Source organism: Telopea speciosissima, chromosome 7 (genome assembly GCF_018873765.1).
Source record: "Telopea speciosissima isolate NSW1024214 ecotype Mountain lineage chromosome 7, Tspe_v1, whole genome shotgun sequence".
Lineage (NCBI taxonomy): Eukaryota > Viridiplantae > Streptophyta > Magnoliopsida > Proteales > Proteaceae > Telopea > Telopea speciosissima.
The window spans coordinates 31,474,611-31,488,469 of record NC_057922.1 but is presented as its reverse complement, the minus strand read 5'-3'; the positions used below and the strand labels follow the sequence as shown (position 1 = coordinate 31,488,469).

Here is a 13,859-nt window from a genome sequence, read left to right as displayed (position 1 = left end):
AAAGTTATCTCGTGTGATACAAAATTGAGAGCTGATCAGCTTCTCTACCAAAGTCAGAACCACTGAGGTCTTCAACTTATTTATTTTCTTATGTTGGTATATTTGGTTAGCCATAAATGAATTCATCCTTAATTGAAGAAATTAGGATCTGGTGGAGGTATTTACCAAAGCAGAGGAAGCTTTCCAAGAAGTTTTTGAGAGGTAAGTAAACAAGAGTTCAGCTGAGCCGACACCAACCAGAAGCTATCTAGGTGGTCGCCTCCCTCCTTAAATGCTTATAATCTGAACTGTAATGCGGCCCTACATTTGGAATCTAGCTCAGGTGGTCTGGGTTATGGTCTCCAAAATCATGAAGGCTATTCGATTGGGGTCTTATCGAAACCTGCAAATTTCTCAGAAGTCATAATTAGGGAGGCATGGGCCATTAGATCGGGTCTGGTCTTGGCAGTTGATATGGGAATTTAACGTATTCTCATGGAGTCTGACAACGAAGAAATCATCAAATTGCTAGTGACAAACTCGAGCTCATCACCAATCTCCATCTTTGGCTTTCTCTCGGATATTCATACCTTGGCAGGAAAGTTTACATGTTCTTCCTTCTCCCATGTTTCTAGGGATGCGAATGTAGCGGCCCACTTCCTAACATATTGACCATTATCCCTTTCTTGACTTCTTGTTCTGTGTAATCACGATGTCTTGAGTTCCTCATTCCCCTTCTGTAATAAAATTCCACTTACCCAAAGAACAAAAAAAAATTCCACAAGGCACTTACGAGTAGGGATGTAAACGGATCGGATTCGAATCGGATGTGATCGGAGTCGGATATTCCCTGGTCGAATACGGATACCTCTAAACGGATTCGGATGCGGATCGGATTCGGATTTTCAACCATCCGTTTACATCTCTGCCTTGTGTAACCCGGACCTTCCTCCCCCTAGCGGATACAATTCACTCTCAATCCATATCTCTTAGATCATGATTCTCTTTTCATCATATTCTAGAACTTATTTAATCTTCAAAAACCCTTGAAATCATTATTTACTTAATTTTGTATTATTAAGTATTCGGATTTTTTTTCGGACGGATTTTAATCGGAGTATTCGGATTATTTTCCGGATATCTCTAAACGAATACGGATGCCCCTAAACGAATACGGATGCGAATTCGGATTCGGATTTCGGTTATCCATTTACATCCCTACTTACGAGTAGGGATGTAAATGAATATTTGTAAATTCGTATTCGATCCGTGTTTGTATTCGTTTAGAAGAATTCGAATCCATCTGAAACTAATCGGATACGAATATGATAATCCCCCTATCCGATCGATTATTATCCGATTCGTTTAGCAGTTCAATGATAATAAAATATGTGAAATATAACTTTGTGTTTGTCTATCTTTTTAAGTTACCTTATTGGATTTTGTTATCTTATTTTTATAAATTTATAAGTTAAGATAATGTGATTCTTTTTCTAGATTTGTTATTGGTTTATATATATTATTTTATGCAATGTGCTACATGGAATTACATATCTATTAAAAAATCAAAAATAAAAAACGTAAGAGAATAAAAGATTAAGAAGAGTAGAAGAAAGAGTAATAACTGAACTCTCAAGTGTCAACCCTAACCTTCATCATAAAAACGGTAACTATGTCAATGGATAGTCGAAAAATCGTATTCGATCTGTATTCATATCCATTTGGGAGAACCTGTATTCAAAAAATCATTATCCAAAAATTATTCGAATCCGTCCGAATACCGATAGGATATTATCCGAATCCGTCCGAATATAAACGGATACGAATATGATAATGCCACTATCCGACCGAATTCGATCCATTTACATCCCTACTTACGATTTTACGAGCATAATAAAAAAAAAAAAAAAAAAAAAAAAAAAGGGTTAAATGCTGATGTAAATGTGACCATATGATTCTTTAAAATGGACGGTAGATATCATCTGACGCATCAAGTTTAACAAGAGCTGTAAGATACACAGCAGTGTAGCTGAAATTAAAAACCAGACAGAATCTACGCATGAAACCAATAACGAGGCGAAATAAGTATTAAAATATGAGGCCACGATCACTCGAAAGGGTCCAAAAGGCCAAAAAATATTGACAAATTTGTTGGCTTCGTTTCGTAAATCGAAACCCCCAAGCCAGCCTTCCTCTGGATTCCCTAGGGCGTGCGAGCCCACAGATTGTAGCAGGAAATTCCTCGAGTGGACGCACAAGACCCAATTTTTATTTTGAAGTTTTATTGTTGCCATCCGAGCTTAAAACCTTTCGTATTTCTGGTTTTTAAGGATTGGGGATGGATAATCTATGATTATGGTTGTGGGTGTTTGGGTTTTCTTTGGTAGGCAAGGTACAATGGTTGAGTTCTGAACCCTCAAAAGGAGGGAGATTTAAGCTCAGAAATTCCTTTTCTGAGCTGTGGTTCTCTCAGATATGGTTCTGCTTTGTCTGATGGCCTCTCCTACATCACCTCATAGGCTTTTTCACAAAAGGCAGGGCCTCTGCAGGGAACTTGAGGTAATTCATGATCGATGTTTATCTTCGCTGATGGATTTTATTGGATTTAATAATCTGGATTGTTGATTTCTGTTGTGATTACAGTTTGGTTTTGTTGAATTGTAGATCTTCTGACAAGGGATGGTCAATTGTTTCTCCCTTATCTTTCCTTGAATATTCATTCAGACTGTTATCTAAGTTTTGCAAGGGTAGGGATCTGATTGGATTGGGATCGGTTTATGCCGAATTCTGTTTCCTGAATTTGTACTGACTTCTGTTGGTCTATTCCTCGATGGAAGTTTCTTCATGCTATCATTAGGTTGATAAGTTGGTATTCTATTGGGTAACTATTGATTTTATTTGAATTTTGCAAGGTTAGGATCTTGGTTGGATTGCTTTAGAATTGTGTGCACAGAATTCTTTGATGCTTTGATAACTTTCATAATTGTTCCCCAATGAAAACTTTTTGATTAATTTTGAAACCTGGTTCTTCATTGTTTTCAGTGTAAAGTATTTATCTACCAGAGTGGAAAGAGTATTAGTCAAAACCTAAAAGCACCTGGAAGACCACACAGTCACACATTCACCCTCCACCCACCTATTCATTCCCACCCCTACCCCGTTTGGAGCTCTCAACCATATGGTTTTCCAGCGCTTTTGAACGACTTATTGTGCAATGTATATGAACAAATTGATCTTCTCATCCTAGTGAAACCTTATCATGTACGTATATGATGGTTCTCTCCATCTAGCAATTGCTGAACTATTGAAAATTTTGGTTGATGCAGGAGTTCCTACCTTTTATGCCAACTCCTGGAACAAGACAACAGATGATAAGATCTGGTTGCTTTAATATAAGACCACTTCAGCTTGAGGATCCATGGAAATCCACAACTTGGTTATCAGAGCAAATCAAGCTTGATTCAACCATTAAGAGGCCTGTGCTTGTTGATATACAAGGTTTGCATCTCATTATCTTCCAGCACTAAATTTTAGAGTGATTACAGGATACTTCTTTAAAAGATATTCCTTATTTTTTATATTTTTTATTATTGTTGATTTTCATAAATGAAGTTTGTGATTACATCGTGCATGCATATGGGCTCTGTTATTGTTGTGCTTTAGGCTCTCAGGTCCTTTTCCTTTTTAATCCATTTGTGTTTTGTTTTGGTAGCAGAAACTCGCCCTGACTCGGTGCTCTTGAGCTTAGGCATTGCTGAACAGTGGAGAAGGCATGAAAATATTTTGCAGTTCCTCATGTCTCTATCAAATGAAAGATTAAGAAATGGGCTAGATATTTCTCTTATGTCTGATTTGGGGTTACAAATACTGGCAATCAACATGCATCCACAGCCATATGCTTCCCTTGATGATGGATTTTGTCTTTATGAGGTTGAGGGTGACGAGGCTCAGCCTCCCTTTCTCTACCCAAATGGGGACTCAGCTCAGAAACCTCTTCTGGATTTTGTTGGGGATTTGGCTCGTGGTTCAAAAGTTACAGTTCAACCAGATGGTCAAGTCCTGTTGGCAGGATCCGGGGTTGAGATGAAAGATTTACTTTCAGTTGTCGCTCAGTTTTACTTGTCAAAGAGTGCAACTAGATGCAGAAGGCAACAGGTGTTGGTACCACACTATACCAGGTTTGACCATTTGAACCCTCATTCTTGCAAATTAAAATTTTTTCTTGTTAGAGGCTCCAAAATTTCTTGTCTATTCTGTGCATGCACAAGCTGACAGTTATGAGATTCTTGGAAATTGCACTTCTTGGTAGTCATGTTTATCAGTAATACATTTGTGGAAACATTTGAGAATCTACAGTCCATCACTCCATCCTCAGTACGTCATCCACTAATTCTTGATCATAACCTTTAAATCAGCTGGCCACCCTTAAAGGAGATGTGGTCCCTAAACAGATCAAAAGGACATTTCCAACTTTTGATATTGCTCCCTTAACCCAGTAATCTATCATTTTAGCTGCTCTGTTAGTAATGGGATGGAACGTAAAGATTCTATATTTGCTCTTATTTCTGGATTATACTCATCAGAATGTGGCCTGCTTTTTGAATAGTTTATATGGGCAGGTTAGTGGGCCATCTCTAGCTGTGATAAACCTAGGATCCATCTCATGTATTGCCATATAATTCATTAATACTGATTGAATGTTATTATTGTTCTTTGCTGCAATTTCGATTGTTTAAATAAAACCAAATTTGTGTTTCATTTAACCTGTTGCAAGATATGTATTTGATCATGAACTGGTATCATTGTAATCTTTTTCCTGAGATGGTTAAGTAGCCACTTGTGCTAACTCTCTTATTTTTGCAACAAAGATTATGATTTATTGACTTTTAACTGTGGAGTTCTGACCCAATCTGCAGTTCATGACATGGAATCTTGTTCCTCTTCCAGTCATGGGTAACTTCTCATGCTCCTATCAGATAACTTGAACACCTCGTAATGGTGAATTGACATTACTTTTATGAGGAGAGTAGGATGGTTATTTGCAGACATCTGGGATGCATGTCTTGTGGGTAGGGTTTGACCTGGGTCACCATTTGATTGGTGCTCCTTTGAGATTTTCTGTATCCAAGATTGCATATTCGTGTATCAGAAGAGTCAAATAGATCAGATTGTTGGGATTGTGAATCCAGAATCAATATATATATTATGCAATTTCTTTTTTATAGCTGAAAGAGGCCAATTGATAAAAATGAGTTGCATTTTATGGAACTCTTCTTTGGTTTACTGTCAGAATTAGGTGCCCTTTACCTTTATCACTATGGATATTGATGCAGGCCTGGAGAAGCATTCCACTTGTGTCATAGGCTGACTCAGCAGCCTTCTAGAAGACCCAATGTTGAGCACGTTATGTGTAGGGATGGAGATTTAATTTTCTATTTTATCTCTCCCAAAATGAAGATTTACTTTCCTATTTTCCCTCCCCCAATAGTATGCTAAAAAGTTTTGGCTTTCCTATTTTCTTTCCTATTAGTTTGGAAACAAAAGTCAAGCCTTACCGTGTGGAGATTTACTTGAGAAGCAAGGAGACCACTACAACTAGCAAGGAGAGACAGTTTAGGGGTCTTCTCCTTATTTTCTTTATTTTTTTAATTATCTATTTTGTGAGCTATAGAGCCCTCTATTGATTAGTATTCCTAGTTAGCTTTCTTTTATTTGATGATGTAATTTCTAATTTAATCTTAGCCGTAGGATTTAGTAGGCTTAGAGATTGGGATTAGGTTTTATTTTGGTTTCTTATAAATGTAAGAGTTTTGCTCAATGTAAGTAGTAAAGAATGAATTAATGAAATATTACTCCATTGAGTATTTTAGAACCTGAAGTGTTCTCCCCCGTAACCTTGGAAAGTTATGTTGCATCCTTGAAGAGTTGCAATTTTCCCGTGTCCTTGAAGAGTCATGTTAAACCCATTGTGATGTCTTTGTTCTTGTGTCCATGTTGTTCTTGACTCTCCTGATCCGTATCTTCCAGTGAGGCTGCATTAGATATCTTCTGTTGCAGAATTTTCACTATAAGGCTTTCGGTTATTTCTGTCATGGTGGATATTCTGTCAAATTACCGTAACTGCTATTTTCTCGAACACGCTTGGTTTAACCATATCATTTATTGGACAGGATTAGTAGGAGTGACGCACCTTGTATCCATGGAAATTCTCTGGAGTTAAATACTATGACAGTTGCTCCTCTCAAGAGGTATCTGTCAATGCTTTTTGCGTTTAATCTTCATTTTATTATCATGCACAAACTCACTTGTCTGTATGTTTGTTGTTTGTATATGGAAATTTTTCATAAAAAATAATCTACGTTTTTTATGTATACCATAACAGTTGTCTTCCAAACTTAGTAATGATACAGGGTTTCTTTTATCAATTGCAACCGTTGCAAAGGGTTTATTGCCTAATTGCCTTAAAAATTGTCTTGTAAATGCAGCAATTGTGATGCAGTTTCTTGCAGGGGTGTCTAGGGTATTTTCTATTTAAATGGGTTATTTGTAAATATTATTATAGATTTATATTCATTATCTCTTGTTAGCTACGGTAAGAGGTAGAGTTCAATTCAGTTTTGGTCTTAGATTAGGAGTCTTTGTTTTCTGTTTTGTTTTAAATATATGTAAGCATATACCCATAGTAATTGAGTTATTATAATTGAACGAATAGAAAATATTTTCTCTTAGAGTAGACTGCTTTGCTTGAGTGCTTGTGTGGATTGGGCAGAACCAGGTCTGGTCGACAACCTCCACTTTCTCTTTCGTCTCATTGAATGACTCTTTTCAGGTCAGATCTTTCTTTCTTCCTTTCTTATCTCTTCTATTTCTCCTGTTCTCTACTTGTTCTTTATTCTCCTTGTTTGTTCTTCATATTTTCCAATAGCTCTTTTCAAGTTTCAAGTCAGTAATCGAATATGTTCTGCCACTGAGCGGTACCCTGTTTTCGTGCCAATTTTTGGCAAGTTTAAAGCCTTCATATCAGATTAGCTATTGATCAGTTTGGTCCCAAATTACTCATCTGAGTTCTATTTGTATAGTTCTCTTAGATTCTGCCCTTATTTATCAGTTCTTACATAAGTTTATAGATTGTTTACATAACCTGCTCTGTTTACTGGTCGTGCTGTAGTTGTTCCATCGCAGTATCTTAACTCTTATTATTCAAGTATTTGCTGTCTTTGGATTGGCTACTAAGGCTGTGCGATTCCATCGTTGATGTTCCAGCATCACCCGGATTGATTTTAAGTTGTTACAGTTCAGTCGTTTTGCTTAGGTTTCCACTGGTCCTCTTCCTATCATAAGGAAGAAGAGAAGAAGCACTGTTCCTTATTTATAAATAAGGACACCTTTATCTAATTTACACCCAAATTTACAGAATTGCCACTGGTCTTTTATCTTTGAAATTTTGAGTGGGGATCCCCTCCCCACATGGTAACCATCCCACCCCATCGTGAACCATTCATGGGAGTGGGGAGAGGATCGGACTCTATCAAATTTTATCACCTTGGTGGGACAAAGCGACCTACATCAAGGTTATTGAACCCGAGATCGCATCATATTGACTTATTGTACATTATAAAATATTTAGAATACGAGGGCGAGTGACTGGTCACGTCATGAAATTAGTCATTTTGATCAACATGGCTGCGGGTTTAGGTGTTTGAACAGACTACGACCAAAAGCGTGGCTACTTCAACCAAAAAAAAGGGCGACCCCCTATTCAAACCGAAATAAGTACCTAACCTCACTTACGAAGAAGTTTTTTCTGGGCTCCAAACTATTTCGGTTTGGTTTTGTTTCATGTTTATAAGAGTGGACTTATCAAATAAGGAATCAGACCGCTCCTAGTGTTCGAACTAGTCATTGATAAAGAAGAGAGTTTTTCCAAAGATGAAGACCTAGAAAGCCCTAGAGCTAGAGCTTGTCGAGAAAGTCGCTTTGAAGAGGGGCACCCTTTCCCTATGGGGATAGGATCTCTTTCTGCATCTACTGATGCTAATTCAGATGCTTTTGACACAGCGTTTGATTTGGCGTTTGTGGCTCATTTGATTGATTCGTAAACCGGGTGCTTCAGCATTTGAATAATGTTTCATAAAGAATAGAAAAAAAATAATGAGAAAGTCAATATCATCTAGGAGAAAGTTTTCCTTCACAGCACGGGAAGGGTTCAGCCACCATCCTAGGGTCCTAAACATCCCTCCTATTTACGAATTGTCGAACATACCCCCCCACTGTTGCACGATACCCTCTCCCACCCACCCGAAAGCCGTGGTGAAGGGATTCCCCTTCACCGTGTCTTAAGGAAAGTCGGTCCTAGCATCTATATGATCTCTCCATTATTGTTTTAAACTGGAAAAAGCGTGTGCAATCAATTAATGATCTCTAGGTTTTTCCACAAAATCCCATCTATTGTGCTATAAATGCTACACTTCCTGTGTTACAGTTCCCCTTTCCAATTGTTGGTTTAATTTTTTTATTTTATGTTCTTTATAACATTTCCACTCATCATTTTGTGTTCACTTGTTTTTTTTTTTGAGGGGGTGGGGGGGTTGGTTCTGAAACAGTGAATAAGTTTGTAGAGAAATTTATTCTACGAGAATGAGAATGTAAGCTTTTCCGCTTTCTTCTTTAGGAGGAAAGAGTTTGCCACTTCAAGAATTTTTAAGAAAAAGGTCAACTTTCCTTTTGGAAATCAACTTTGAAATGGATTTGCTTCTGTCACTGTCAAGTATTTGAGTATCTGAAACAGTGAATAAGTCTGTGTAGAGAAATTTAATTGACGAGAATGAGAAAGTAAGCTTTTCTGCTCTCTTCTTTAGGAGGAAAGAGTTTGCCACTCCAAGAATTTGGGAGATAAAGGTCATCTTTCCTTTTGGAAATAAACTCTCAAATGGATTTGCTTCTGTCACTGTCTAGTATTTGAGTATCCTTGCATAAATATCCTCTATTCTGTATAAGGGCGTACCCAGTGCACGAGGCTCCTGCCACTGAGGGGTGTGGGGAGGGTAATATTGTACGCAACATTACCCCTGCTTTCGCAGAGAGGCCTGTTCCCAGACTCGAACCCATGACCACTTGGTCACAATGGAGCAACCTTTACCTTTACCGTTGCACCAAGGCCTGACCTCAAATAAACTGTAAACTGTTTAATGAATCATCAAGATACCTCGCTCTCTATATTATATACTGTGGACCACTGACCATCGAACCACAATCCAGGGCCAAGCTGTTCAATTACTAGTGTACGGCTTAGGCTTTGGGAATAACATGATTGGAATCATTGGTGTAGAAATTAGTGAATGGCTTGATTGATCAATGAGATCAGTCAAGCGCTCTATTTATAATAATAATAATAAAAGACATTACAAAGGGAAACACTGTTCACGATACTATTCACGTGAACAGTGTCACAACCCAGATATAACTCTAATTCTAACTAGTTAAATAGAGCTAGAATAGAACTAGGAAAGGGAAAATAACTAAAATAGAAATAACACCCCATGGGTCGATCTTATATCATGGATCGACCCATGTCACACGTAATACCCAAATACCCATATTCCAACACTCCCCCTCAAGTTGGTGCGTAGATATCAGTCATGCCCAACTTGCACACTAGAGGCTGAAAAACTTTTCCACTTAAGCCTTTGGTAAACACATCAGCCAACTGTTCCCCAGATTGCACATAAGGAACACAAACCGTCCCATTATCCAGATTCTCCTTGATAAAATGACGATCAATTTCAATATGTTTCGTCCTATCATGCTGCACTGGATTATGGGCAATGCTTACTGCTGATTTACTGTCGTAGTAGAGTCGCATAGGCAGAGTAATAGGAATACTCAAATCTTGTAACAAAGTCTTGAGCCACAATAGTTCACAAATACCAAGAGCCATAGCTCTAAATTCAGCCTCTGCACTAGAACGGGCCACCACTGTTTGCTTCTTGCTGCGCCATGTAACACAATTTCCACCCACAAATGTACAGTAACCTGTGGTGAATTTTCGATCATGGGAACCAGCCCAATCTGAGTCAGTGTAGGCCTCAATCTGTAGATGATCATGACGAGAGAATAATACTCCTTTACCAGGAGCCGACTTCAAGTATCTCAAAATCCGGAATACTGCTTCCAGATGATTAGACCGGGGATCATGCATAAATTGACTGATAAGACTCACAGCATAGGCAATATCAGGCCTAGTGTGAGATAAATAAATTAGTCGCCCAACTAGCTTCTGATTTCTCCCTTTGTCCACTGGTTCACCATCAGTGTCTCGGAAACGAGCATTTGCCTCAATGGGAGTATCCACAGGAGAACAACCTAACATGCCAGTTTCAGAAAGAAGATCTAGAGTATACTTGCGTTGAGATAAGAACAGCCCTTGAGAAGAATGGGCCACTTCAATCCCTAGAAAATAGCGAAGTATGCCTAGATCCTTGATTTCAAATTCCTTGGCCAAATAATTCTTCAACTTGGAAATTTCAGCAGGGTTATTTCCAGTTACAATTATATCATCGACATATACTAGGAGGAGAGTAATAATGCTGCCCGATGTCTTGATAAATAAAGTGTGATCTGCATTACTTTGTTTATAACCAAATGTCAACATCGCTGTCTGTAAACGACCAAACCATGCACGTGGTGATTGTTTTAGACCATACAACGCACGCTTAAGTTTACAAACCTTGCCATGAGTTGCAGCAGATGAGAACCCAGGAGGGACATCCATATATACCTCTTCCTCTAATTCACCATGAAGGAAGGCATTTTTAACATCAAGCTGCTGTAGACTCCATCCTAAGTTCACAGCATAAGAGAGAATTACCCTGATAGTGTTCATTTTGGCAACAGGTGCAAAAGTCTCCAAATAATCTATCTCATATGTTTGAGTAAATTCGCGAGCAACCAGCCTTGCTTTAAAACGATCAACAGTTCCATCAGCTTTTTGTTTAATTACAAAGACCCACTTGCAGCCAACAGTCTTCTTTTGTGGTGGAAGTGTGACAAGATCCCATGTACCACTCTTCTTTAGAGCTAGCATTTCTTCGATCATGGCCTCCTTCCACCTAGTATCTGCAAATGCCTCTTGCCAAGTCTATAGCATGGAAACAGAGGATAAAGAGGAAACAAAAGCATGAAATGATGGGGATAAAGATTCATACAAAACAACCTGTGATATTGGATGTTGCGTACAAGACCTTTTTCCCTTTCTAAGAGCAATGGGTAGATCAAGTGATGGATCAGAAGTAATAGGAGAAGTAGCAGCATCTAAAGGATTAGAAATATTACCAGAGGAGGTGTCATTCGATCCTGGGTCAGAGGACAACTCTTGGTCTGGTAATGCTGCAGTGGTGGGCTGTTGTTGCCCTTTTTTCTTTCGATAATACTGCTGTGTGAAATCTTTCACTGGCTGTACCTGCTGCTCCCCTTGAACATCATTATCTAAAGGTACATGATAGTCATCAATAGGTTCATGTAGAGGAGGAATGGGAATCGGCACTTCTTCTAGAGTAGGAATGGACTCCCCCTGAAGAGGTGCCGAAGATGGAAAGAAAGCCACGCCCTCATGAAAAACGACATCCATGGAAACAAAAACACGACGAGATGTAGGATGATAACATTTATACCCCTTTTGGGTGGGAGAATAACCAATGAAAATACAGCGGAGACCGCGGGGATCAAGTTTGCCATGGGTATAGTGGTTTCAAACAAAACAAACACGCCCAAAAATTTTGGGAGGAATAATATAAGAAGAAGACCCCTTCAAAAGATCAAGAGGAGATTTATAGTCAAGTACCCGAGAGGGCATCCTATTGATAAGATAAGCAGCTGTTAAAACAGCCTCCCCCCAGAAATGAGAAGGAACATGCATTTCAAACATAATAGAGCGAGCTACATTAAGAAGATGTCTATTTTTGCGTTCAGCCACTCCATTTTGGGGTGGAGTGTCAACGCAACTGGTTTGATGAATAATACTCTGGGTAGCAAGAAATAATTGAAAGGCTCCATCTAAATATTCACGACCATTGTCACTCCTGAGAGTTTGAATGGTAGCTTGAAACTGAGTTTGAACCATGCTATAAAAGACTTTAAAACAGGAAAAAACTTCACTCTTGTGTCGCATGAAGTAAACCTAAGTGGTGCGTGTGTGGCAATCAATAAAGGTGACAAACCACTTAAAGCCAGAAATAGAAGAGGTACGTGAGGGACCCCAGACATCAAAATGAATCATAGAAAAAGGCTTAGAACATCTTTTATTTGAACTAGAATAAACAGAACGAGTTTGTTTTGCAAAAACACAAGCCTCACATAATAAAGAGTGAGGGTTACAATGCTGAAATAAAACAGGAAAAATCTTAGCTAAGGTTCCTAAAGGTGGATGGTCCAGTCGACGATGCCATCGGTGCAATTCAGATAAATGATGTTCAACGGAAGTAGCAGTAAGAGCCTGGCCAGACATAGTAGCAAAAAAAAATCTGCAGAGCTTCAAAAAAATACTGCGCTCCTGCAAAAAAAATCTGCAGATCTTCAACAAAAAAGTTGCTGCAGGTCTTCAAAAAATTGCAGGTCTTCAATAAAAAATCGCTGCAGGTCTTCAAAAAAAAAAAAGGAGGAAAGGAGTCTGCAGATCTTCGCACAATATGGATTTGCAGGTCTCGAGAAAAAATTCTGTAGGTCTCGAGAAAAAAATTTTCAGGTCTTAAAACATCTGCAGGTCTTCTAAATAAAATTCTGCAGTGCTTCAGTCTTCAAACATGGAGAAAAAAATACTGCAGGTCTTTGAGAGAAATCAATCTGCAGGTCTTCAATCTTCGAGAAAAATAAATCTGCAGGTCTTCTAAAAAAATCTGCAGTGCTTCAGTCTTCAAACATGGATCTCACTGTGCATGGAGATCATAAAATAGGATAAAGTAAAGGAGGTAAACTTTAGGGCAAGTACTAGATCATATTTAGATCACTTCAAAGTACTGCCCCCATGAAATAATGGAAACGAGAGAAGGGAAGAGAGAAGGAGGGTCTCGGTTGATTTAGGGTTTTAGGGTAATGGGTTAGTTGATCTAGGAGAGATCAATTGTGGAGGGAGACGATAGAGGAGAGCAGAATTAATTTCTTAGATATCGAGTTTAGGCTCTGATACCATGTAGAAATTAGTGAATGGCTTGATTGATCAATGAGATCAGTCAAACTCTCTATTTATAATAATAATAATAAAAGATATTACAAAGGGAAACACTGTTCACGACACTGTTCACGTGAACAGTGTCACAGCCCAAATATAACTCTAATTCTAACTAGTTAAATAGAGCTAGAATAGAACTAGGAAAGGGAAAATAACTAAAATAGAAATAACACCCCATGGGTCGATCTTATATCTTGGATCGACCCATGTCACACGTAATACCCAAATACCCATATTCCAACAACTGGATTCTTCCTAATGGCTGACTAATCATCCAAAGGCTGGGGTTAGAAAATCAAAAACATATCTAGAACTGGAGAGAAATGCAACAACCAGTTCAACGTGGATCAGATCTCGCCCAAGATCTGGTTGAGTGGCCTATTAGGTATGAGGACTGGTGCAGCAAAGTTATAATGCCAATCCAACGATTAGATTTGAACAAATCAAAGAGTTACTAAAATATCAGGTAGCTGAAATTGGAAACTCAGAATTGGTTAGTTAAAGAAATAGTAACTAAACTCCAAGAAAGAGCAAGTGGGTTTCGAAATAGAAACAAAGGAGTATATTAATAGCTAGGCTGACATAATTAGCAAGTAAACCAGAGTTTAGAAACTAGCAGAAAATAGAAAGTAGTGGTGTGAAAAGTGATGTAACAGCA

At 38.4% G+C, this 13,859-nt stretch overlaps 1 protein-coding gene and 1 long non-coding RNA gene across 2 annotated transcripts; both read left to right on the top strand.

The window, feature by feature from the left end:
• The first annotated feature begins 1,438 nt into the window (after nucleotides 1-1,438).
• LOC122670004 lies at nucleotides 1,439-6,149 on the top strand. Its single transcript, XR_006334119.1, has 3 exons — nucleotides 1,439-1,449; nucleotides 4,813-4,818; nucleotides 6,021-6,149. It is a non-coding gene; the product is annotated as an uncharacterized LOC122670004 (long non-coding RNA).
• Nucleotides 2,370-4,277, top strand: LOC122670002. The gene is made up of 3 exons (XM_043866934.1): nucleotides 2,370-2,538; nucleotides 3,306-3,477; nucleotides 3,695-4,277. The coding sequence occupies exons 1-3, from the start codon at nucleotides 2,455-2,457 to the stop codon at nucleotides 4,249-4,251; spliced, it is 813 nt and encodes a 270-aa protein (XP_043722869.1). The 5' UTR covers nucleotides 2,370-2,454; the 3' UTR covers nucleotides 4,252-4,277.
• Nucleotides 6,150-13,859: the final 7,710 nt, after the last annotated feature.

What these genes read in the sequence shown, in the direction of transcription:
- LOC122670002 (XM_043866934.1), top strand. Translation starts at nt 2,455, where the DNA reads ATGGTTCTGCTTTGTCTGATGGCCTCTCCTACATCACCTCATAGGCTT. An exon ending in GCCTCTGCAGGGAACTTGAG is followed by an intron (nt 2,539 to 3,305) that starts GTAATTCATGAT and finishes TGGTTGATGCAG; the next exon opens with GAGTTCCTACCTTTTATGCC. An exon ending in TGTGCTTGTTGATATACAAG is followed by an intron (nt 3,478 to 3,694) that starts GTTTGCATCTCA and finishes TTTTGGTAGCAG; the next exon opens with AAACTCGCCCTGACTCGGTG.